The sequence below is a fragment of the Triticum aestivum genome, chromosome 7D, assembly GCF_018294505.1.
Source record: "Triticum aestivum cultivar Chinese Spring chromosome 7D, IWGSC CS RefSeq v2.1, whole genome shotgun sequence".
In the NCBI taxonomy this organism is placed as follows: domain Eukaryota; kingdom Viridiplantae; phylum Streptophyta; class Magnoliopsida; order Poales; family Poaceae; genus Triticum; species Triticum aestivum.
Window position 1 is genome coordinate 166,192,745 of NC_057814.1, and position 26,622 is coordinate 166,219,366.

At 42.8% G+C, this 26,622-nt stretch overlaps 1 protein-coding gene across 3 annotated transcripts; it reads left to right on the forward strand.

Annotated features, from left to right (window-relative positions):
• LOC123170870 (uncharacterized) lies at positions 1–25,726 on the forward strand. 3 transcript variants are annotated; one of them, XM_044588598.1, is made up of 36 exons: positions 1–283; positions 3,827–3,910; positions 4,036–4,149; positions 4,228–4,289; positions 6,655–6,860; positions 6,932–7,654; positions 7,743–7,945; positions 8,362–8,561; positions 8,642–8,706; positions 8,786–9,615; positions 9,782–9,879; positions 9,988–10,173; positions 10,670–10,850; positions 11,000–11,164; positions 11,243–11,286; positions 11,525–11,581; positions 11,728–11,824; positions 11,932–12,104; positions 12,178–12,391; positions 12,562–12,687; positions 12,771–12,860; positions 16,473–16,589; positions 16,680–16,760; positions 16,847–16,954; positions 17,107–17,276; positions 17,410–17,488; positions 17,570–17,644; positions 19,032–19,129; positions 19,212–19,319; positions 19,428–19,485; positions 19,569–19,790; positions 19,875–22,059; positions 22,161–23,324; positions 23,451–23,525; positions 23,597–23,662; positions 23,736–25,726. In XM_044588598.1, the coding sequence occupies exons 3-36, from the start codon at positions 4,045–4,047 to the stop codon at positions 25,505–25,507; spliced, it is 10,203 nt and encodes a 3,400-aa protein (XP_044444533.1). In that variant the 5' UTR covers positions 1–283; positions 3,827–3,910; positions 4,036–4,044; the 3' UTR covers positions 25,508–25,726. The 3 variants fall into 3 exon arrangements, with proteins under 3 accessions (XP_044444533.1, XP_044444535.1, XP_044444534.1); XM_044588600.1 differs by lacking the exon at positions 3,827–3,910 and having other exon boundaries at positions 23,736–24,530; positions 24,630–25,726; XM_044588599.1 differs by lacking the exon at positions 3,827–3,910 and having other exon boundaries at positions 6,941–7,654.
• Positions 25,727–26,622: the final 896 nt, after the last annotated feature.

A 26,622-nucleotide genomic window follows, 5' to 3' on the forward strand; every position in this document is an offset into this window, starting at 1 on the left:
CCCACCACACACAGAAGACAGCGGCCAGAGAAGAGGAACTGAAAAGAAAGAAAACGGGGAAGAAAAAGGAGGCAAGCAGTGCACAGGTCTAGTGGAAAATGGCGGAGGCGGCGTGCTCGACCTCGGGCACGTAGCTCACGCGCAGCTCACCGTTCCCCGTTCCCCGTCGCGCTCTCCAGAGACCCCGCGCCGCCGCCGGCGACCACCAGCTCCCCCGTGCGGCGGCTCCGCGTCTCCACCCGTCTCGTTCTCCCGCTAGGGTTTCCCCCGATCCCCAATCACTGTAAGCCGCGAAGACTTGTCTCGCTAGTTTCCTTCTGGTTCAAGCTCACGGGAGCGTGCACGTGGTCCCCGAGTGGGTGGATTTGGGGGTCGCGGTCTCGGATCTTGCGCGATCAGTGTAGCGCTGTTCCCAGCTAGGGTTAGTTCGTAGAAGCATAAGTTGGGAACTGGAATTCGTGGAGCTTTATGTGATTTGGGTCAGCGAGCTGCTTCTGTAGCGAGAAGTTATAAGCTCTGAGCGCGCCATGTGGAGTAATTGGCCTATTCTGTGCAATAATCTCATCTTTAAACATTTTGTCTTTTTCCCGGTTCCGATAGGGATTTTTTGGGTGTGACTTGGGTTTATTCCTTGTGTGCATTGCCTAGCCATGACCTGATTGGTTAGCTTTTGGTTGCACTTAATTGGTCTGTGAATTGTGTTATAGGGTGGGATGTCTTGTTAGTGAAGCTTGATCAGTATCACGCATCTGATTGCTTTTCTCAAAGAGTGGCACTATTTTTTTAGACCAAATGAGTGGCGCTATTTCGTTGTTATTCACAGAATTTGTATCATGTGGAGCGGTCCCACACTATCATGAAGCAAGAAATACCATTTTTTAACTTTAGCTCAGCATATAGTGATATCTCTGCTACTTTCTCCAGAGCAGCTTGAATGCATGCCATTGTGATGCCTGCTATTAATTTACATAGCATTACATGTGGTGAACATGCAAATTCTATAGCAACTTTTTTGGAAGTTCTGTTATTGGTAGCTATGTAACTGTAGAGTATGCCTGTTTGCAATTCACTAAACCTGCTGCTCTGCATTAACAGTTTGCATCTACAAAGATTAGCTCTGAAATTCATGCTGCTGTATCTGTACTCTCTTTCGAACTTGGATCCATAATAATTTTCATTCCAAATTTTGAAGACAAAATCTCTAAAACCCTCTATAAGCATCCATGATTTCTCAGACTAAAAATAGGAGGGGCATGGCAGCGATCTCCATAATCTAAAAACAAAGGAGTATGATCAGAAACCTCGCTAGCAAAGGCTTGCGACATAGACAAAGGACAATGTTCCTCCCATTTAGGGCAGAAGAATACTCTATCTAGTTTTTCAAAGGTAGCATCCTCCAAATTATTTACCCACATGAAATTTCTCCCATTTAAAGGCTTCTCTCTCAACTCGGCGTGTTAAAAATGATGTATTAAACACAAAACTCTAGTGATCAGTATCATTGGATTTGTTTTTTCACAGCTCTTTCCAATTGTGTTAAAATCCCCACCTACTAAACATGGTAGAGGATTATCATGATGTATTCTAGCCAACTCATCTAGGAAGTTAGCTTTTCCTTCCAAGTGCGCATCACCATAAACAGTAATGAGATCTGAATTAAATTTGGCAATCTTACCAAAAAGTAATGTTCTAATAAAGTACTCTCCCCTCTCCACTTGGATAATATCAAACACATTTTTACTAATACCCACTAAAATCCCACTGGACCTCCACCTAGGATGATTTCAATGCCACTATTTTTTTCCTACCACTCAAAGAGTTTAGTTCATTGTTAGGAAAAAATGTTTTGTGGTTTCCAAAAGACCAATAAAATCCAATCTATGATCAATTATCATTTCCCTAACATATCTCTTTTGGAGATCTTGTCCCAAACCTCTAACAATTCAATCCAAAAGACCTCTCACGTTACAACTTGGATGGACCTAAGGCATGAGTCCGGGAGAAGGTTTCGAGGAGTCGCATCACAAGCCTGCGACCATCCACCCCATCCCACGAGGCCTTCCTAACGCAAGACTCCGTGCTTTGTCGAGACGACGAAACCTATTATTAAAATATTGTTTTATTTGTTTTTGTCCATGTACGTATGCACCCAAGCTAACTATACTTAAAACCGCGTTACGAAGAATACCTCTAGTTGGGAGTTGTTTTCATAACAACAAGCCTACAATCACACCTTGTTATATTTCGTTGAGATGGTCCTAGATTTATGAAATGGAATTTGATCCTGAATTTTTCGTTTCCACGTCAAAAGTGTATGTGCCACCTTGAATTGGAATCCTGATTCCACTCCGATTCCAACATTTGCTTTTCGAAAACAAGACTCTGACCCAGTTTTTCTTTTGTTCGATTCTCCTAGAATCTTGAGAATCGGGAGAAAGAACTCGGCCTCCGGCATTTGTTTAGGGATAACACACCATGGCCCTGGCCATGGCCCCAACGAAGCTGAAAGCCCAGCCCATCGGGTACCCACGGCCCTTGGCCCTCATGCCTCAGCCCTCACCCATTTCCACTAGCTAAATACTGGTAAACCTCCCTCCCCTCTCCCCCACCCCACCACACACACAAGACAGCGGCCAGAGAAGAGGAACTGAAAAGAAAAAAAGGGGGAAGAAAAAGGAGGCAAGCAGTGCGCAGATCTAGTGGAAAATGGCGGAGGCGGCGTGCTCGACCTCAGGCACGTAGCTCACGCGCAGCTCATCGTTCCCCGTCGCTCTCTCCAGAGACCCCGCGCCGCTGCCGGCGACCACCAGCTTCCCCATGCGGCGGCTCCGCGTCTCCACCCGTCTCGTTCTCCCGTTAGGGTTTCCACCGATCCCCAATCATTGTAAGCCGCGAAGACTTGTCTCGCTAGTTTCCTTCTGGTTCAAGCTCACGGGAGCGTGCGCGTGGTACCCAAGTGGGTTGGTTTGGGGGTCGTGGTCTCCCGTTAGGGTTTCCCCCGATCCCCGATCACTGTAAGCCGCGAAGACTTGTCTCGCTAGTTTCCTTCTGGTTCAAGCTCACGGGAGCGTGCACGTGGTCCCCGAGTGGGTGGATTTGGGGGTCGTGGTCTCGGATCTTGCGCGATCAGTGTAGATCTGTTCCCAGCTAGGGTTAGTTCGTAGAAGCATAAGTTGGGAACTGGAATTCGTGGAGCCTTATGTGATTTGGGTCAGCGAGCTGCTTCTGTAGCGAGAAGTTATAAGCTCTGAGCGCGCCATGTGGAGTAATTGGCCTATTCTGTGCAATAATCTCATCTTTAAACATTTCGTCTTTTTCCCGGTTCCGATAGGAATATTTTGGGTGTGACTTGGGTTTATTCCTTGTGTGCATTGCCTAGCCATGACCTGATTGGTTAGCTTTTGGTTGCACTTAATTGATCTGTGAATTGTGTTATAGGGTGGGATGTCTTGTTAGTGAAGCTTGATCAGTATCACGTATCTGTTTGCTTTTCTCAAAGAGTGGCACTATTTTTTTATATCAAATGAGTGGCGCTATTTCGTTGTTATTCACAGAATTTGTAGCATGTGGAGCGGTCCCACGCTATCATGAAGCAAGAAATACCATTTTTTAACATTAGCTCAGCATATAGTGATATCTTTGCTACTTTCTCCAGAGCAGCTTGAATGCATGCCATTGTGATGCCTGCTATTAATTTACATAGCATTACATTTGGTGAACATGCAAATTCTATAGCAACTTTTTTGGAAGTTCTGTTATTGGTAGCTATGTAACTGTAGAGTATGCCTGTTTGCAATTTACTAAACCTGCTGCTCTGCATTAACAGTTTGCATCTTCAAAAATTAGCTCTGAAATTCATGCTGCTGTATCTGTACTCAATGTACTGTATTTGATTATCGAAATCTATCAGGTTTGTTTTCCTACATTAACTACTGGCGTACTGGTTTGCCTTTTATAACTTATAATTTATAAGTGTTAGTTGGATTACGATTTATTTATCTTCTTTTTGATTGATCTTATTTTGATGGCAAGCAGAGTTTGCGAATGGCTTCATCACAGCATGTTGAAGTGGAGGCTGCGAAGCTACTTCAAAAACTCATTCTGGAATCAAAGGATGAGCCCGCTAAATTAGCAACAAAACTTTACGTGGTATGCAGCGCAACGAATATACAGGACATGAAAAGCCTTAACTCAACCATAACCTTGTTTCTTTGTTCAATGTTCTAGATATGTCAACATATGAAGTTAAGTGGAAAAGAGCAGTCTCTTCCCTATCAGGTCATATCTAGGTAAATATTTCTTCTGTTCTTGGCTATCTTTTCAGAAGTTTTTTTTGCCATCAATTTTACTGTAAATGTTAGTCAAATATTCTGTTAGAAAAAGATTACTCCCTCCGATCCATATTAATTGATGCTGGTTTAGTTGTATTAACTTTGTACTAAACAAGTGTCAACTAATTTGGATCGGGGGGAGTAGTTAAAGTTCTACCTTGTGTCTTACACATGTTGTCTTGTTATTCTTGACTTTCAGATTTGATAATTGTTGATGTGTTGTTCTTATGTTCGAAAGTTCTGCTTATTTAGATTTCACACATCAGTTAGTACTCATCAAACTAGATTTCACACATCAGTTCTCACTGTCAATTGTGGAATAGTATACAAGGAGGGGGCCTAACCATCTAAATGCTGTTGCAGCGAGGTTGTAGCTTGGTACTCTCCCTAGGTACTAAATGTTGCTCCAACTAGTTTAGGTGAAGAAAATAGGAATAAGCAGAAAGTCCAGAGGCCCCTGGACACAGGCTCAATGAGGGAGACAGGAGGATATTGAAGCTCAGTGATGGACACTTTCCTCATCTATGTAGTGAACTGTTAATACACACTTACACAGTAGTATGATATCCACAACCCCAAAATGCATGGGCAAATTGGAGTTCAACATCCTCCCTCTGAGCAGCCTTTCTCATGGAGATGGAGATTGAGTAGGGAGAGAAGTCGTTGGAGGATGGCAAGAGGGAGTGGCAGAGAAGTGCAAGTAGGAGTAAGATGGGAGTAGCAAGCTGTCATTTGGAGGCTTACCACTGATAATATTTTTCTTTTGGTTGACTTGTTAGCCTGTAGTAATAGATCTTGATTCTTGAAATCCTCTATCCTTGATGGGAGTAGCGAGCTTTTTAAGACTATTTGATTGTGTTTGGCTGGGCTGTGGATTTTCTGAAAGCAGATGCAAGAGATGTGCCGTGGGAAAGCTGCTGTGGACTGTGTGTTGTGAGAAAGCTGTGAAGCCATTTGGCAAACTAGCTGTCTGAAATGCGGCTGCGGGGATAAATGTCTGAAATACCCTTGAAAGCTGAGACATTGGATACATACTGTTTAATGATAAAAACATCATTACAGGTTGACCTAGTTCGTAAATATAGCTATTCAAATTTGTTTTAATGCATATTAACGAAAATGTATATAGCTCTACATATCACAAAATAGATGCACTAGTGCCATACAAAATTTACATATCAACAGACACATTAATCTGGTTCCAGTCTGACCATAGGCTACTACTGCCATACAACATAAACATATCACCAAAAAATGCAATGGTCGTACATCTCCAGTAGGGAAAATCTGGAGAAAGGAACGACATGTACATGGGCGAGGGAAGCGGCAGACCGGCAGTAGTACACCTCGAATGGGGGATGTAGCAGAGGAGGTCAGGCAGCCATGGTCGGCGGCGACCTTGCTCGTCTGAGTAACCTTGGACACTGGTGGAGGTAGATGAGGGGGTGGGGGTGGAGCGGGGAAGAGGAGGCCAATTGACCGAGGTGGATGAAGGGATGGAAGCATCCACTGGCGGTCTTGCGGTAGCGTGCCGTCAGCGACATGGGAGCGAGCTGGTGACCAGCAGCTGGCCGGCGGTGCTAATGAACCCTAGAATCGCCAGAGGTGGGGGACGAGAAAAGGGCCTTGCTCGATGGGCTTTGTAGAGCTGTCTCTCGTGGACGTACCGGCAGGATTATTTTGGCGGCGAAGGTGAGTAATTTGATCTCAAGTGGATGTAGGTTCGGGGAGCCATGCAGCCAAAGCCAGAAAAGCACCTCTTCGGCCGCTTTCACTCGTACATGTGTTTTGCGATGGCTTTCAAGGGAATCGCGTTCACTCGTTTTGCCGTTTGGTTGCGATTTCAGCTGCGAAGGAGAGAAATCCACAGCGAAAGCCAAACCAAACGCAGCCTTTGCCTTAGACAATTTAAGAGTGTAGAACCTTGAGCGCACCTTTTGTCTGGAATCAATCATGAGTGTTGTCAACTGAAGCTATCGTTTTCCATAAATTTGGGGTTGGTTTTGCACCAAAAGAATTAAGTATCTTTTGTTTGGTAGAGCTTATACTCCATTATGATATTGAGTGCGTTATGGTTTATACTCTATAGTAGGTGGTGTCAGATGATTTACCAAATGTACTGTTTGCAACGTGTAGTATAAGTATAATAATACAAATAATCCAGTTTGGTTAGGTCTACTTTACCTGAGTGTTTGTAATTTCAAATGAAAGGATTCTGCGTATGTCAGAAAGTTCTATCAAACTTCCAATTTTTCTCTAGCTTGACTTCTCTCCTCTTTCTAGTTTCTAAGATGCCTGTAACATCCGTAATTTTTGCCTGCAGGGCCATGGAGACTGTCGTAAGTCAACATGGAATTGATATGGATGCATTGCGATCATCACGAGTTCCATTTGCCGGCGGTCCACAAGCAGTAGATTCTAGTGGCGTTATGTCTAAGGACAAGGAGATCATTGGTGGTCAGTCTTCCATGGTTGGAAGTGATGCATCCCAGAGCAGCGGTCAAGCTGCATTATGGCATTTGCCACCAGGTAACCAACCAACTTGAAAAGGAAACTGCACACTGTTTTGGAGATGTGATATGATTTTTTTATATTATTAGGTTCAGCAGATATGGCAAGGCCTGGGGTGTATATTCCAGGCAGGGTTCCAGCAGGACAAAATAGGGGCGATGTCGCAGGATCTGATATTCATCAAGGCTCCATGTCGCAAAAGAGTGGCAGGTCCTCTGGAGTCGAAAGCCCTGCAAGTCTGCAAATGGAGGACACTAGATCTATGAATTCACATGATTCTTTGAAGTCTGATGAAAAAACAAGCAAGAAAGCTTCCTCTTCCAAGAGAAAAAGGATGGATTCAAAAGCAGCAGGGGATATGCAATCTGAAGAAAACTCAAAATCAGATGGTATCTCAAGTGGACAAAATATTAGAAAAAGGAAACAGGTTGGCAAAGCTGGTGCACAAGGTCAGCCCTCCAGGGGAGCTGAGCCTGAGCAATCACATATACTGCAAGGTGCTACTGCTCAGGTGCCACCCTTACCTGGTGGTGCATCATTTTTCAGGGCTCACCAGGAAGGTCCACCAGCTTCTGCTGGGAGGACTATTGACAATACTAAACCATCAAACCCATTCGCAATGTCACAAGTTTCAAATTTTGCTGAAGGGCTGGCTTCTGGTAGTATCCCCACTGAGTTGCAGAAAAGTATACTGGGAGGAACAAATATGTTTAACACTGGTTTTGGCTGGAATCAGAGTTCACAAGGTTCAGCTATTAAGAATACTCAAGGTTCTGTTGCCAACTTAATGCGGCCAGGAGTTAATGTTGAAGGTACTTCCATTAAAAAATAATGACATAACAGCATTGTGAAAGACTTGAATTACAAATATTTACCTTAATGAGCTTGCTTACACTGCAGGGAAAATTAATGTAGGGTCACAAGGAGCTTTTAACCCTACTCCCACATCGCAGATGGATTTTCCCAAAATCCCTCCTTACATGTCTTCTTCCTTTGGAGGTGGCTCACAGTTTCTGGACAAGGGCAAGGACTCGGCTTCTGGCAATACCGGCACTGAACTTCATTCTGCTGCTAAAGTTGGAGTTAACATGGGGATTGTGCATGTAAGGCCTGTAGTTTAATCCTTAAAGACCCGGGGTGTTAACATGCTATTTTGGCTACAGTTTGGCCCTTCTAAAAAACCTTTTAATTGAAAAGCTAATATTTTTTGCTGTGTTCGCCAATGGTAACTTGTTACGGAAATGCCTAGTAGTAATGGTATAATGCAGGGTATTCATTTGCATAAGATTGTAATCGAGCTTCGAACACAAGTGTATTGCACGCCGGTTTCGTGTATGTCTATTTGCGTGCCTTGATAGACTTTCTGCTAGGTTTTAGGTTGATCAACCGATAAATAAGCTGTTTCTGCCTGCAAGATTTAAGAATTTTGTTGTCTGGTCATTTAGTGATATTTTAATTGATTTCTGTATCTCAAGTAGAGGTGTTTTATTTGATGCATCTATGTAATACGACTTTGCAGGGCAGTCCAATGCAAGAAAGGCAAAATATTACCAGAGCACCACAGAGGGCCGAATCATCTTTGCAAGAAGCCAGATTGTCTTCGCTCCCGAATAGAAATGTTGGGCCATATCAAACGTCTCACATCTCTCCGAACACACCTTTCAAAGAACAACAGTTAAAGCAGCTCCGAGCACAGTGCTTAGTATTTCTTGCATTCAGGTACATGCTTAGAGCACTGTAGGATGATTGGTATCCGAAGTTCATCTCTGTAGTACTAATTTAGCTACTCTTTCTTGTAGAAATAATATGCAGCCCAGAAAGGTGCACCTTGAAATTGCCTTAGGTGGAGGCCCCACTGCAGAGGGTAAGAACTAAGAACAGAAAACATTGTGTGAGTTGACAGGGTTTCTGTACTCATGATGAGCTTATAATTAAATAAACAGGTGGCGGTGCAGGTCAGGGAGGTAACGAGAGCAGAGTGGCTGATGGTTCTGTAAGGGAAAACGGAAACAGTCAGGAAAACTCTGCTATTTTCGGCAGCCAAAGTGATATGTCTAGACTCCCATCCACATCCGCAGGCAGCATTGCAGAGGCTGATTCTTCACTGAAGGACTCGGAAATTAAGAAGAAGATCAATATAGCTGAACATGAGAAGTCATCGATGGAAATAGAAAATATCCAGCAAGCTGTTATGCAGGGAACTGGTTCAAGTTCTGAAATGCGCTCCCAAGAAATAGCATCCCCTGTGCCATCTGGACCACAGCAGTCATACTTTCAGGGAGATAAAAGAAGAAATGCCCCTGAGACCTACAGGACGGATGCAGAAAATTTGAACAGGAATTTAGGTTTCGGAGGCCAGGGACCATCTTCTTTGGGTGGTAATAGACAACATCCAAATTTTGAAGCTGCTGTTTTGACCAAAGATCGATTACAGGATGAAGCATCTAAAGAATCATATCCACCTTCGAGGCTTCATCACATGCCTATCGATGGTTACAGCTCCAATTTACCAGGAAAGGATCTAACTCCAGATACAGATAGAAATGAAGTTGAACATTGTACCCAGATGGGGGAGATGTCTGATCGATCAGCTGATGAAGGAGATGACGATCTATTTGAGCATGATGATTTTGCATCAACTCCTCCAAAATACACAATGACTGAAAAATGGATCATAGATTATCAAAAGAGAAAATATGGAGAAAATGAAAAGAAGGTATTAGAGCAGCAGAGCGCACATAAAAGGATGTCAGCATCCTATCAGAAGTTAAAGGTCTCTCTCTGCCTTCCTCACATTTATTCTTGAAATGGGGGGAGTGTCATTTAGAAATACTGTGTACATATTTATGAGTTTTTGTGAGTTCCTGTTTCATATGTTCAGTTTTTCCTCACTGTAGCAGTGTTGGTTGCAAAATTTTAAGTTCTTGTTCATCCTACAGGAAAGTGTTAGTTCATCTGAAGATCTTACTGCAAAGACAAAGAGTGTCATTGAATTGAAAAAGCTTCAACTTCTCTCACTTCAACGTCGTGTGCGCAGGTTTGCTTGCCATTGGAGACCATCAGTCTTCAGTTTCTCTCCTTGTGCTTACCGCATGTTTCTATGGCTGTAACTTCCCTATTCTAATTTCTTGCTTATATTGGGCAGTGAATTCTTGTCAGACTTTTTCAAGCCTAATACAGCTGATTTGGAGCGTGTAAAAGCAGTAAAGAAACACCGGCATGGACGCCGTGTGAAACAGCTTGAAAAAATTGAACAGAAAATGAAGGAGGAAAGGCAAAAAAGAATACGCGAGAGGCAAAAAGAGTTCTTTGCTGATATAGAGTCTCACAGGTTGGATGACTATATTTGATTATTCATTCTGACCCCTTTAGTATGGAGATGTTATTTAATTTTTTTCTTACGCAATATTCTCAAGTATTTGTGGCATCTATGCTCCGTTTGTACAGTACTGATGATTTGGGGTCTATTTGCCAATGCAGTGACTATCAAGCTTTACTTTCATTTTGGTATTGTGTATAGACTAATATCATCTGCATTAGAGCCACAACAAAAGCAGTTTACATTATTATTCTTGCAGCTAAATAAAGTCCATGGTGGAGCACAGCAAAAATAAGCTGGCCCTTAAATAATCAAACATAAGTAAGCTAAGCTGAAATAAGTAAATGGTGGTTTCTTAAGTAAACATATTGCTAAAAGAACTGGATTAGAATAGCTGATTCAACCTAGTCAGTAGTCACCTTTGTAAACGCTGTCTGTCTGTGTTTACACCCCCTCAACATTTTACCCATGTCATTTGGTAATAATGCCTTGCCTTTGTAACTTGCAGAGAGAGACTGGAGGATAGTTTCAAGGCTAAAAGAGAGCGTCTAAAGGGTTTCAATCGATATATAAAAGAGTTCCACAAGAGGAAAGAGCGAATTCATCGGGAGAAGCTGGATAGGATCCAGCGGGAGAAAATTAACTTGCTTAAGAACAATGACGTCGAAGGGTATCTTAGGATGGTCCAGGTGAGTCTTATTTGCTTTGTTTCTCATCATGTTCTTCTATATTAGCTTAACCCTTCACACGTCAAACAAAGAAAAGCTTAATCCTTCATTTTAGTTTCTCAATATTTGTTGGACTAAGTCACATCTGCTAAGTGTTTGCTGCTTTGCAGGATGCAAAATCTGACCGTGTTAAGCAACTACTACGAGAGACTGAGAAATATCTACAGAAACTTGGGGCCAAATTACGAGGTGACAGCTCAATGGACGGCCGTTCTTATGTTTCTGGTAAGGGCGTCACTGCAAACGATGTTGAAGACGAGAGCTACCAGCCACAGGTTTTATTATCTCTTTGTTTTAGTCAACGTCTAGGTGCATTTTTGTTGAATATATACTTAATTTTGTTCTCTTTCCAGAATTATCTTGAGAGCAACGAGAAGTACTATCAGTTGGCCCACAGGTACTACATGGATTAAATAGACTTTCATGCTTCATTTAGTAAATCCTTATCAATGTCTGCCTAGCGTAAATTATGTACTACCTAACTTTCTAATCCTCCATCTTATTCATACTTCTTTTTGAACTTTACCATCTTATTCATACTTCTTTGCCACTGAACTTTCTAATTCTTTTTTTTTGAGATTACTGAACTTACTAATTCTGCTTTGTATTCATACATATTTGTTTATTTTTTCTAGTGTGAAGGAGATTGTAAATGACCAGCCTACTTATCTTAATGGTGGGAAGTTGCGGGAGTAAGTTGTGCTGCTATTTTCCCTGCCTTTACCTCCTTTTCATTTTAAGTGTATTTTTGACATTATTGTTACCGACTTGTGTGCTGTTACAATCTGTTTAACCATCCAGTACACATTTCCTTGATCTATTACTTGCTGTATTACAGGTACCAGATGAACGGTTTGCGTTGGCTGGTTTCATTGTACAATAATAATTTGAATGGAATTTTAGCTGACGAGATGGGGCTTGGTAAAACAGTTCAAGTAAGATCCAGTACAACGCCATCTCAGCATTTATTGTTCGGCTTGTATGTTATCTGATCTAAACAAGTGTCTGAATTCTGCTTACACTGCCCTTGCTACTTTGTCAGGTAATCTCTTTGTTGTGCTACCTTATGGAAACAAAAAATGACCGGGGCCCATTTCTTGTGGTTGTACCATCCTCTGTTCTTTCTGGATGGGTATCTGAACTCAACTTCTGGGCACCTAGCATAAATAAAATTGCTTATTTTGGTCCTCCAGAAGAAAGGCGCAGACTGTTCAAGTAAATTCTGAATTTATAGTTCGATACTTTGTTGTTCATGTGAACATTTTATTAACCAAGCTAATTTTTTCAGAGAGATGATTGTTCAACAGAAGTTCAATGTCCTTTTGACAACATATGAGTACTTGATGAACAAACATGATAGGCCAAAACTAAGCAAAATACAGTGGCACTATATAATAATCGATGAAGGGCACCGTATAAAGAATGCGTCTTGTAAGCTCAATGCTGATCTGAAGCTTTATCGGAGTTCTCATCGGCTATTGCTGACAGGAACACCTCTGCAGGTTCTAAAGCTTGCACTTATACTTTCACACTTGATCCTGTATTTGTTGCTTTTCAAGGAATGTATGAACGGCTTGCTCATATATTTATTTAATGTTCTTGGGTCTCTGTATGAAGTATTCTATTATGCATATATGTCAAGTTGCTAACTTCACGTAACTTCTTCTTGAAGAATAATCTTGAGGAGCTGTGGGCACTTTTGAACTTTCTGTTGCCTAATATATTTAACTCATCCGAAGATTTCTCTCAGTGGTTTAACAAACCATTTGAAAGCAATGGTGATAACTCAGCTGATGAGGTAAAGCTGCCGTTTTTCATGATACAGCATTGTTTTCTTGGAAGGAAACTGTGTTTGACTCCAATCATCTTTTTTCTTAAAAGGCCTTACTTTCAGAGGAGGAAAACTTGCTGATCATAAACCGTCTTCACCAAGTTCTTCGGCCCTTTGTACTCCGAAGACTTAAGCATAAGGTATTGATTTTATTCGCTATCTTTATGCTTGTGTTGAAATCACTGGCACTGTAGGAATTCACCATGCAATTTATTTGAAATTCCAAGTTCCAACAGGAGATCTATGCTATGCTTAGCTATTCAACCTCGTTATCTCAAACTGAGGGAGTTCCAGCCTTCCAGAATTGCATCCGCTGATCACATTGGCAGAACCCTTGCTTCTAACCGAAACCTAGTAATAGTAGGGAGACAGATAAGAAAATAATTGCTTGATGTCTTTATTGATGTGAGGGCCTAGCCTTATATAGCTGGCTACATAGATATATGGAAATAAACTAACAATCTTGGAAGCTTATCTAGTTATTTAAAAGAAATCTAATAACCAGTAACCAACTAGAGATGAAATTTGTTACGTATTTGCTTAAGGCAGACCAGGGGGTTAGACTTTAGGCATTGGCTGTATGCCTGACCCCACTTGTCACACATTATAAGCTCATATTATTTGAGCAGTACACATGTTCCTTAAATATGTGTTACCTATCAGGAGTTACTCACAGCATGTAATTCGGCTTTCAATATGTCAGCTGATTCAGTAGACATTGCTTGATGTTCCTTACTTCTTTTTCCATTTGAAGTCTTTATATGTTGCATTTGTTGGGATGATTCATATTTTTGTATTGTACGAATGCTGAGCTGGGCATTGCAGTGGTGAAGAGCTAAATATTGTCCATAACTAGGTTCAACAGCACAACGCAACACAATATAGCAACGTCAAACTGGTTCTTGTTAGCTTTGTTGCTCTACATGATCTGTAATTTAAAAATTCTATGGACAAGATTTCTCTATGTGCTTGTACACATCCATCTAGCTGCGTGAATGCCAAAAAATGTTGCTTATTCTGTTTCTCAATATATGCCACTTTGGCATATCAGTACAAGCACGGTCACACTTTTCAAGTTTGACGACCAACATATTAAAAACACCTAGATTTTCACATCAGAAAAACACTAGTAGCTCTTCCACTAGAGTTGCTCTACAAGTTGTAGATGCTTTTATGAATGTGGATTTTCTCAACTAGTTGCCGCTGCACCCTACTCTAGCATCCATCGCGAAAAGTTCTAAAAAGATGGGAATTTCGTAGATGTACAATTTGCTATAATATGTGCAGCTGATAAATGACCATTTGTGTATTGTGCAACTATGGGCGTGTTTGGTTCCTTGGGTTGCACCTGGCTCGCACCCACCATGCAATTTTCTGGATGTTTGGTACCCTGCATGTCCAACTGGGCCTGGCCCGACAGATGCAAAACGAGGCTCCCAGCCAGGCTGAGGGGAAACGCAAGTTTCGGCCGTTTCCCCGAGCCTGCATCCGCGCATGCACCCACCCACTCGAGCAAAGGGGGTCTTCTCTCGCATCCTCTTCTCTCCTGCTACTCGCGCCGCTCTCCTCGCTTTTCTCTTCTCTCCTGTGGCTCGCATCTCGCCGCCCCGTCGCCTTTGTCGCATCGCCGGGCGCGTCCTCATCTCCGGCGGAGGGAGTACTCTCCTCCTCCCTTCCCTCTCCCATCTGCCTGCATCCATCTATTCTCCCTCCCATCTCCAGCTCTCTGCCGCTCGCGCTGTTCTTGGCGCTGCTCGTGGCGGATGCGTGAGCGGAATGGATCGGCGGCCTCGTCCGTCCGTGAACGTGAACGAAGGCAAGGCGGGGCTGGAGGTTCGGGAAGGGGCGGTGGCTCATCTGACCGATGCGTGCTGATCCCATCTCCCCCCCTCTTCTTTTTTATTTAATCTTAGACCTGACCCCAACCTCATTTTCCTCTGTCGATTAGAGATGGTTGGGTTGTTTATATATAAACGTGGCTATTGATTAGCATGAATTGGGCAGAGATCTGTCCCCAACCTCATTTTCCATAGGATTATACATGGCTGGTGATTGGTATTTAGGCTGAGATTTGTGTGATCTGTCCCTTCATGAAAAATGTCTGCAGATTTTTTTTATGTAAATAGGTGCAGCACCATTGTTATGTTCCTTTGTTGGAGTGTAATGGAGTAATATGGACAATATGTATTTGTAGCTCTATCTAATATGTGAACACTAAGATGTACTGTGTATCTCATGCAACTTCAGATGCAACATACCAAACAAAATCTAAGTTGAGCCTGGCCCATATCATGTAGTACACCAAACACGCATGTCAACTCTTTTTTGCATAAGCTCAACCAGGCTAGCCCCAGCCAAGCTCCTTCATGCAATGCATCCCAGATGCACCCAGGGAACCAAACACGCCCTGTATGTGCACACATGGTCACACTCACTCTTAAAGCAATCTGTGCGAGCATTTTGTATATCTATGACTTTTTTCGCTTTTTGATAAAGAATTACGTGCTTTCCATCTTCACATTTTTGTGAAATGCATGAGATATAATTTTGCCAACTACTATACAAACATATAATCATTAAGACCATGAACAGGAAAGCATCTTTCATTTATAAACGGTGAGTGCTCCATATTTCTTAGTTTATGATTACTAGTAAAAGGTACTAACTCTGTTCCTAAATGTAAGACGTTTTTAGAACTGCAAAAACGTCTTACATTTATGAACAGAGGATAGAGTATACGATTCGAACAGAAATCATGGTATTTGGCAATGTTCAAAAAATCATTAACTGGTAGCTGCTTGGTCGGCTGGTGATAAGGGATTGATAGGTGAATCGGCCAGTTAACGGCAAATATATCAGTTAATTGGCCTATAAGTCAATTAATCGGCTACTCGGTGACCCACTGAGTAGGGATTAATTGGCCAGTTAACTGATTTATCGGCCGATATTCTGACAATACTTAATTAGGATAATTTTCGACCATGTGGTGTAGACGTGCAACTTTGCTTTTTAGAGGTTGGTGAACCAATCTTGCAATCGGTTCATTGATTTTTAAAATTTGATATTTGAAGCAAATTTGTTACGCCAAAAGTCAAAATTTTGAATATGAAAACTGAAATCTTTTGTGATAAAATTTTCACAAAAGAATAACCGAAAGTATTGAAATTATGCCTGATAATTACGCCAATAGTCAAGGAAACTCGATCAAACTACATATTAATTGGTTCTTATGCTAATGACCAGCTGAAAAATTGGTTTTGGCAGGAGCACTGTAGATGGTGTGTAAATCAAGTTCAAAACTGCTGTTTACAAGTACTCCCTCTGTAAATAAATATAAGAGCGTTTAGATCACTACTTTAGTGATCCAAACGCTCTTATATTTCTTTACGTAGGGAGTAGTAGAGATTATGATTACTTTACGTTGCAACTTAGTTAAAAAAGCAACTCATATGGCCATGCCCCTTTTTCTCTTGGTTTTGAATTGATTTTTGTTTAGACTTTAGAACCGTTGATGTCGAATAAATTCGAAAGAAGCACCAATCATTGGAGCTCCAACCATTTGTACTTCTTTCAAACTTATTCGACATCAACGGTTCTGAAGTCTAAACAAAAAACTACTATTGTGATGCTGTGTGGGAAACTAGCTCGTCAGGTTGGGGATTTGATATTGCTTCCCAACTGTTTCTCATCTTTGTTTGTATCTGGATCATCTGGATGGTGCAATAGTTTCAATTGCGTTTTACTGTCTTCAGGTTGAAAGTGAATTGCCAGGGAAGATTGAAAGACTTGTAAGATGCGAGGCATCAGCTTATCAGAAACTTCTGATGACAAGGGTGGAAGACAACCTTGGTGGAATTGGAGCAGTTAAGGTGCGTAGCGTGTGACTGTTCTGAGTTGTTTATTTTAATGTTTCACTTGTCAGATATTTCACAGGTTCTTATGTGTCTTAAATTTTTTAGGTCCGCTCGGTGCACAATTCTGTCATGGAATTGAGGAACATATGCAACCATCCATACCTTAGCCAGCTTCATGTTGAGGAGGTAGAGCATGATTCTGCCCTGTCGCGACATTCTGGCTATTTTTGTTTCCTCTTGGGCATCACCAGCCATATGGATTCTCTATGCAGATTGAGGGTCATCTACCTAGGCACTACCTGCCATCTATTGTGAGGTTGTGTGGGAAACTTGAGATGTTGGACAGATTGCTACCCAAACTCAAAGCTACTGGCCATAGGGTAAGTGGATTTTACTGGTAGTTTGGTAGGTTTGTAAAGATCTCCTACTCGTATGTCGCATGAATTGTATTTTCTCGAACAAGTCACATATCAAACTTGCATTATCTGAGTTGAAGTTGTCGTTCGTTCCTTGTTCCTTCCTTGGCATGCAGGTTCTACTTTTTTCTACAATGACAAGATTGCTTGATGTGATGGAGGATTATCTGGTATGGAAAAAGTATCAGTACCTTCGGTTAGATGGACACACTTCTGGGCATGAGAGAGGAGCACTTATTGATAGATTTAATGATCCTGATTCTCCAGCTTTCATTTTTCTGCTAAGGTAAAATATTGGTTCAGTATATTGTGGTGTAGGAGGTAATATATAAATAGAACATAGTGAACTCATGAATCCTTATCGGCCAATTTAATTAATTAATATTTGATACCCAAGGCCTACTTCACTTTTTCTGTAGTATCCGAGCAGGAGGCGTTGGTGTCAATCTTCAAGCAGCTGATACTGTCATCATATTTGATACTGATTGGAATCCTCAGGTAGCTAAAGTTCCTTAAGTGTTGTCACTCTATGTTGTAAGATTTGTTTTACATAAATATATCTTTTCCTTGATTATTCAGGTTGACTTGCAAGCACAGGCTAGAGCCCACAGAATTGGTCAAAAGAAGGAGGTTCTTGTTTTACGTTTAGAAACTGTAAGTGCACACTGACAGTTCGCTTATCACCTGGAGTAAATATGTAGAAACCGAAATGAACAAGGAACATTTGTTTGCTAACAAGGAAATGGTAGTTAAAAAATAGAACAAGTCGCCAGTTGAGTCCTTAGTGTTGCATAGGGTTTGTTTGAGCATCTTAGATCAATAGTTAGATATGTGGCTTATGTGGTATTCTAAATGAAGAACTGGTCCAGATTTACTCAATGGCACTCCACCATGGGGATGGGCCCCCATGCATGAACAGCACCCTCCTTGCACTTTCTTCCTCACTTCATGTAAAAGGGTTAATTTGGAAGTGCAATGTTTTGACTCATCATGCATCATATGCTACTATGCCCACACTGGAATCTGGATTCCAAACCCACTAAGGTCACCACTCTAAACAGGCTGGATGTTTGGAGCCTAGATACATATCTGTACGTCACAGTATTGTTTTTATTGGTGATGATAAAGTCATCCTAGTATTGTTTTTATCTAAATTTTGAGTAATTTTCATGACCGCAACAACAAAGCCTTTATAATTTTCACGACTACGTATAAAGAATCAAGAACCAGCACCATTGCTCGCACAAGTTTCTGGAACACGCAGTAATAAACTGTAGGGCCGTAGCTGACTAATTTTGTCATATAACTCACATTTTTCTTGAAAGCTTCTCAATTATATACCTGAAAGTGTCCTTTGTTTTATGTCATTTCGTGTATTTAGGTATTTTTGTGGTATTTAATATTGCTTGTTTTCAGATTTATTCAAGAAATTAGTGATGTGCGTGGTCTATCTTCATTGTATTATAGCTTGGGTTTTCCTCTCTTTGCGCCAATTTGTGGCTGTTGTGTTGCTGCGCTGCTTTGGAACCTAGCTATAGGGATCTTTACTGTTTTCTTGTATATTTTGGTGATATAACTCCAAAAGAAGTTACTTTCAACTGCTCCCTCCGAGAATACGCTTCTGAATATCTGTCCATGGAGAATTTCACGAGTGTAGTTATTGCTGTGTTTCCAGTCTCTGTTCTTACTTAAATGCTTTGTATCTGTCAATTAGTAGGGGTGCGCATGGTCATTTCTCATTTACTCTCTCAGATTTAGTGCTCTCTTTGTCTGGTCGCTTGATGAAGTAACTATCCATATGTGGAAAAAGGTACTGCACTAGCTACCAGATCGTGACTGCTCTCTACGGAGCCTTTGTCTTCTTGGCTGTTTATTTTTCTAAGCTTGGACAGAACCCACTAGTGATTTATGACACTGCCACAAATATGATACGAATAAATGCTGCCTGTTATGTTCTAACCAGAACCAATGCATTGTATTACTTCAACTGAAAATTTCAATACGCCTGTTCCTGACTTGGATGTACCTTGTTGAATTTAAGGTCCGAACTGTAGAAGAGCAAGTCAGGGCTTCGGCAGAACATAAATTAGGCGTTGCTAATCAGAGTATAACTGCTGGATTTTTCGACAACAACACAAGGTCAATTCTTCTACTCGGTTAAGATTTTAGCTTTTCTAGCTCTCTTTTTCCTTTCCTTCATGCTAGATAGTAACAATTGCAGTGCTGAAGATCGGAGGGAGTATCTTGAGTCACTTCTACGTGAGTGTAAAAAGGAAGAATCAGCTCCAGTGTTAGATGATGATGCTCTGAATAATATTCTTGCCCGCAGGTAAGACTGAGTTTGCTGTTAGTATTATTTAAGCATTGTTTTAACAATCTCTGCCACTCCTGGTACTTTTAACTAATTACATGACATATCACATTTCTCTCCTTGCAGCGAAGATGAGATCGACATATTTGAATCTATTGACAAGCAAAGACTAGATGATGAAATGGTATACTAAATTCCTTTACTTTGTACATGTTTATTTCTGCTAATATTTTGTGCATCCCAATTTGATTCTTGTACCCCTTGTAGGCTGTATGGCTAAAGGTTGTTCAGGATGGTTCAGTTAGTGGGCTAGACCCCTCAGTATTGCCACCCCGCCTTGTGTCTGATGATGATCTGAAGCCCTTCTGTCATGCTATGAAGATTTACGAGTCTTCAAATGTAAAAAATGTGAAGGTAAATGTGAGGAAGAAGGGCGAGCTTGGCGGCCTTGATACAAAGCATTACGGAAGGGGAAAACGTGCTCGTGAGGTCAGTTGCATTATCATCTTCTGTATGTCTCTCTATTATTGGTTGAAGTATTTGTTTGCTAATTTCATTATATATCCTTTGTAGGTCCGGTCTTATGAGGATCAATGGACCGAAGAAGAATTTGAAAAACTTTGTCAGGCTGAATCTCCTGACTCACCTCAACCTGGTGGTGTATTGAAGGATATAGATATCTCTAAAGAGAGTAAGTTGGAGGTACCTGCAGAAAGTTCAATAGACCCAAAAGAAAGTTCAATAGATCCAGTCGAAGCCAAAACGGTGCCAGTCCTGGCTGTTCCGGACTCCTCACCACCAGTCCCGTCTGTTCCAGACTCCTCACCAGCTAAGCGGCGAAGAGGTAGACCTAGAAGGTCAGACGTTTCAGTATCTCCTGTTATGTCCCCAGCAAAAGCTGTCCAACAAGAGGCAGGAACTACACTTGGCAGTTCTGCACCAGCAAGTACCATCGATTCTGCAGCACCAACTGCTACCATCCATTCTACTGGTCCAGATGTTACCACCCATTCTGCTGCACCTGTTGCTGCCATCAAACCAGATATTGGTACAGAAGTTAAGGCTACTGCTTTTGTTGCTGCTGTACCAACTGCTACCATGAAACCCGAGATTGGTACTGAAGTTACGGACCATGTTGTTTTGGAAGGGTCTATAGCAAAGGAAGTTGGTCCGGCGGTAGAGAGCGGTCATGACCCAGTAGCTGCCAGTGCAGCCCCTCATCCACCAGCTCCTGCTACATCTAGAGGCAGAAAGACCCAAGCAGTTGAAACCCCTCGCAGACGAGGCCGAAAACCAAAATCTCTTTTCTCATCTAGTGCTGGTGATATTAATATAAACCCTGTGGTTGCAATTGGTAGTGGACCTGCTTCTGTGGGTTCTCCATATCCTCAAGGGGATATGCCTGCAAGTCTCATGTCAAGATTTCAGAAGGATTTGGTTACAGGTAGGCCTGTTACGTCATTGCCAGAGGGAGTTAAGGGCATCTCCGCCCCTGAAAGTACGACGCCTGTTGCCGAAGATAAACACACTGGAACTGCAATAAGCTCGGACAATGCCAACTTACTAATGCCAAAGATCATTCACAATGAAAATGTTGGATTTGTTCAAGCGAGCTCTGAGCAAGTTTTTTCTGCATCAGTACCTACTTTAACTGCTGTCTCAGGTGGAATATTGAAAGCATCACATATTCTCTTGGCAGATAAGCCTGCCGAGAAGCAAAGTGCTTCACGCCGTCGCAGAAAGAAAGCGCCTGGTGGTGAGGATACTGGAGTAAGCACTAGGCAAAGAGCAGCTATGAAGAAATCTGATGGTATTCCTGGTACCAATGACAATGTTGGTGCGGACATGAGCACAGCTGAGAAGCTAGGAGCAGTGAATGTAAAAGATGGCAGTTCACTTCAAGATACTCCCAAGGAATTACCAAATATAAACTCTCCTCCATATGACAAGTCTGGGTATGACTCTCAACCAAGAACACCTATAGCAGTCCCCATTAGTGAAGCTGCACTTCCTAGTGGTTCCGGTAATGCCCATGTTGCTTATTCTGATATAACTCCTAGGATACCTACCAATCCTGATGGTCAAGATAAACCAGTAAATCTGCACATAGGAGCACCTCTAGCCGCAGCCTCACAACCTCAAGTGCCATGTAAGACAGGGAACGACCATGTTGCAGTGTGTTCTGTGGTCACTACCACACATTCTGAAACGGTTACTGAAAAACCATTGCTAAATCCTGTTAGTGAACTAGCAAATGTCCAGGTCGAACCACCTAGTTCTTCACTTAATTCAGGTAAAAACATCAGTACAGTGCCTTCAGAGGTCAATAGTGTCGCTCCCAGTAAGGCATCAGGTAGGAGGAGGAAAGGTCCTGCCTCTGAACCACGCACCAGAAGTAAAGCCGCAACAGCTGCATGTGAACGTCGTGCTCGACTAGCTGGACCAAAGCAGACAGGTGATGCGAGAAAATTAGAAATATTGGCAAGCCCAAGCACGGCGGTTTGTGTTTCTTCAGTTGAGCAACAGGAAACCGCCCTGGCAGAGCCTCCCACCGCTTCTGTCTGCGAACCGCAGAAGAATGCTGAGAGTCATGTACGTGGTGGAATGTCTACTCCGATGGGGATACTAGATGCCCCAAAGCAAATTGCTACCCAGTCAATTACAGCATGTACTGAAGAAACAAATAGCAGTCTAAGCACTCAAACTCCTGCACTTCCCATATCCAGAGAAAGTAATCTTTCCATGGGTGACAAGCAAGGTTCTCTCTCTCTCTCTCTCTCTCTCTCTCTCTGTGCTGTTATTATTCATTGTTTGGTAGTAACAATGGCTCATGCTGATGCCCATGATGCCTTTTTTCAGGTGTTGGAGTTTATACCATACATGGACAAACAAAGATGGTTTTGGCTGCAGAACTGGCATCTGCAAATGATGAACATAAGCTGCATGAAGTACATGATAAGACTGCTGATGGTAATATACTCCAACACAGTGCTGCAAATGACACACTCCAGGATAAAACTGATAGCATTGCTGGTTTGGACCTAGCCTCTCGTCATAGAATTGGTGATTTGGAAATGGAGAAGGGTGATTCTAATACAGTGATGTTACCAGACTGCCAAACCCCTTTTGATGCCTCAGTTAAGGATATTAAGGATACTCTTGCCCCCACAGAAGCTGATGTCAGTGATCTGCAAAGTGAGGCTGCTGCTATTGATGTGACTAGTCCTAAGCAAGATACTATGGTAGTTGAAGCACTGCACACTAATTCCGGAGGTTCTGCTAGTCATCTGCCTGCTGCTTTACAATCAACGGACTCAAACCAGCATGCAGAACGGAAAGGAAGTTCAGAGAACAGTGGCTCTAAATTTTTTGCATCTGGGAAGAAAACAGAGGAAATGGAAGGAACTTTGGATAAGAATACGGATAACAATCTTATTCAGGCAAATGCCGATATAGCTTTAGGAAGACATTCTCCTTCAGAGGACAAAAGAGAGGACAGTTGTGCCCATGTAGTTGATGGTGGCCTGTTGGGAAGCAAACAAACTCTTCTTGAAGTCGTTTCTGCTGTAAACACTGATGGCTCTGAGGAAGCACTCAATGCTTCGTCTACCCATTCGAATAAAGATGCCACCTCGGTTTGTGAAGTAACAAAGGATCCTGAGAGCCATGTAAGAGTGTCTGTACTGGCCTCTGCTGCTATGAACGCTCGTGATGACTGTGAGGAAGTTCACAATGTTCCATCCACCCATTCTGATAGAGGGGGCAGCATGGTAGAAGTTGATGCGTCTAGAGATGATGCTACCTCTATTTGCGAAGTATGCAAGGATCCTGAGAGTAATGTATCTGGTGAGTTGTCGATGCCAGTAGGGTTAGCGGAGCTCGAGTTAGAACTGCCAAACCAATCCAAATCTTCTAGCCAGTCAAGCGCAGTAAATGCTGATGAAACAAAGGCCAGTATCAACATTCAGACTACTTCATTGGTAGAATCAGGAGAACAAAAATCACCCAGAAATGGTGCACATGGTACTCCCTATCTCTATCCCCTCTTTCCCCCTCCCTCTCTCACCAACCATGATCCTGTACACATTCCCCGGTGTATGCTGATTGTTATTCTTATCCAGCTAGTGTATCTTTTTTATGTTTTGCCAGAGTTGAAAGAAGGGATGGAGTTGGCCGGGCCTAAGATTGAGTGCACAATACTAATGCCGAGTCCCGATGATAAGAGTATGCTCTGTTATTACTTTCTGTTGTAGTAGAGACGGCCAGGGGGCTCATGCACATCTGCACCTTTTCAGGTTCTGAGGCTCATAGTTTGGCACAACGGGAGATGGTTTCGGGTGCAGAACAAGCATCTATGAAAGGTACAGTTTTAAATTTCTGAATTAATTAACGCATGGTCAATAATTACTCATGGGTTATCTAACATATGTACAGATGATAAAAGAAACAAGATGGTTGATGTTACATTTTCGTCTGGTGAGGAACAAGAAATACAGCGAGCTGATGTAGACTTGCCCACTTGTCCAAGATATGCAGATTGTGAGGGTGAAAAGGACCATTCCCCTAAAACTATTTTGGCAGGCAGCCAATCTTTTTGTGAAGCCTCAGATAAGGACGTTGCCCCAGTGAAAGATGATCACACTGATCCGCAAAGTGAAGTTAATGTTGTTGATATGAATGGTGCCAACCAAGACTCAGCTGAAACCGAAGCTATGCAGATTGATGGTGTCTCCAAAGGATCTTCAAGTGATTTGCCTGCTGCTTTACGATCGACCGATTCAAATCAGCCGGCAGAACAAGATGGATTAGAGAATAGTCCCTCTATATCTGCTTGTCCGAAAGAACATGAGAAATTGGAAGAAACTTCTGATGAAATTGGTGGTGGCAATTCCAATCGTAGTCGGACTGATGGTGATTCTCATATTATGAATCTAGTTGGTTATTCGGAAGACTCAGATGAGGACAATTCTATCCAGGTAGCTGATGTTGGTGATGTGGGAAGTAAAGAAACTACTCATGATGGCATCTCAGCTGTCCCTAGAGGAGCAGAACCAGGAGATGGACCCTGCACAGAGCCTACTTGTGAAACTGCTGTTCATGTGCACGAATTCAATGTGGACGTTGCTATTTCTGAGGATGGTCATGGCACAATGGCCCTTGGCAGCGTCCAAGCGTCTACGACGGAACTAAAGGATTTGGAGAGTGGAAGATGTCTAGAACATGGAACAGGTACTTCTTTATCTGCTTGCAATGTTCATCAAAGCCCACTGAAAGAACTTAGTTATGGTATTTCAGTAATCCCTGACCCTGTTGAGCATGATGGCACAGGAACCCCTGTGGCTCTTCAGGAGGGAACTGCTGTCGCTGCAGAACCAGAAGCAAAGAAAGAGGTCGACGAACCTAAAGATGTTGAGCCGGCTGCCATAAAGCCAGAGGCGGTGGAGCATGATGGTACAGAAGCCGATCCAAGTAAAGAAGCATCTATACCTCCTCAAGAGGAAACCACTGCTGTAGCCTTGGTTACAGGACCGGAACAAAATGAAGAAGCAGATGCACCTACTCAAGTCAAACCAGTTGCTGTTATACCTGGTACGGGACCAGAAGAGAAGAAAGTAGAGGCATCCACCCAAGAGGATAATGCTGAAGCAGTTGCCGCAGAGCCAGAATCTGCTAGAGCCCAGGAAAATGCGGAAGCTTCTACTCAGCCTAGTCCTATGGAGATAGAGTCAGTTCAGGAAACAGCTATGCTGGGAGAAGCTGAAACCAGGCAGCAACTGCCACTTCCGTCTGCCGAGGGTGTGGTGGCCGAGGCTAGTGAACCTCCAAGCATAGAGGTGGCTGCTATGAAGGAACCAGAGTTGCTGAGCACTGAACCAGCACCTGACGGTGAAAATGCGAAGCTTGGAGAAGCCGAAGCTGAACAGCTGTTGCAGCAACCTTCATCCTGCGAGGCTATGGCAGTCACAGGAGAGCTTCCTAGCGCAGTCGGAGCGAAAACGGATGGAACTTCAGACGTGGCAGCTGATGAGTCTCCTGCTGTCGTGGGAGAGGAGGTGCTCAACACTGAAACTGCACCTGATGGTGAAAATCCAAGGCCGAGCGAGGCTGATACGGCGCAGTCGCCACATTTGCCCGAGGAGGGCAAGGCCGTTGCAGCTACCGAGCCTGCCAACCTTGAGAAGGCGGAGGCCAATGATGGAAAGTAGTTAGTGCGCAAAAATGGAAGCAGATGTTGCGTTGAAGAACATCTGCCGTTAGATCAGAGAGAGCATGTTTGGGCTGATGAAACTGAGAAGTACCTTAGACTTTATGCAAGTGTTGTATGTAGAACATAATTAAGAAACCTGTTGTATTCAGAGGAGTTGTTGGTACATAAGTTATAACTACCTTGTCGCTTTGCAATACTAGTACCTTGTTGGACCTGATGCAATTGGTTGAGATCCTCTACGGCAGTACTGCCGATGACACCACGGGTCTGGACCCTGGCGCAGTTGCAGTGCCAGAACGGTGTGGTTTTACGCTGTTTTGCCTGCCATCAGCGCAACAAAATAACAACCACCGCCGACGAAGATTAGGGTAGATTATGATGATCTAACCTGAAGACATACGAAAGTAACGAACTACGACCAGATCCGAACAATTCCACCCAGAACAGATACCCGGAGACACACATTGACACGCCCACCGATGATGCTAGACATACCGCCAGGACGAGACATCACCGCATGAGGGACCAGTGCGCGCGTTCTCTCTGTAGGTCGAGAGTCAGGTCAGACTGAAATTCTGAAATTGTGTCACGAAGAACATGGATCATTAATAAGCCAAAATTCAAGTCGGACCGTATATGGCCCAACTGTGGTGTAGGCTGTTAACAGGCCGAAAGACACACCGGACTGGAAATTGGCCCAACTTCAGAATGTGCCGCTGAAAGACCGAATTAAATACCGCCTAGAAACTGGCCCATCTTTAGAATGGGCCGCTAACAGGCTGAAAGAATCAGCAGGACGCAAATGAATCCGATGACAGTTAACGGGCTGAAATTGATGACGGGCCGCAATGGGGTCAAATCGTCAATTGGCCGGTATGGTCCGAATTGGCATCACTCATATGGGTCGTGGTTGTAAATGGGCCAGATGCAAGTAGGTTGTCAATGGGCTGGCCCGCTAACTTTGACTGGACCAACCTTTTTATGTAAACGGGCCACTATTTGGTCGTGCCACGTGTCGTCGTTTAATTGGCGTTTGTCCATTGGATGGGCGACACATGTCACAACACAAAGCTGACGCGTGGTTCCATTGGCGAACGAGAAAATGACATGTGG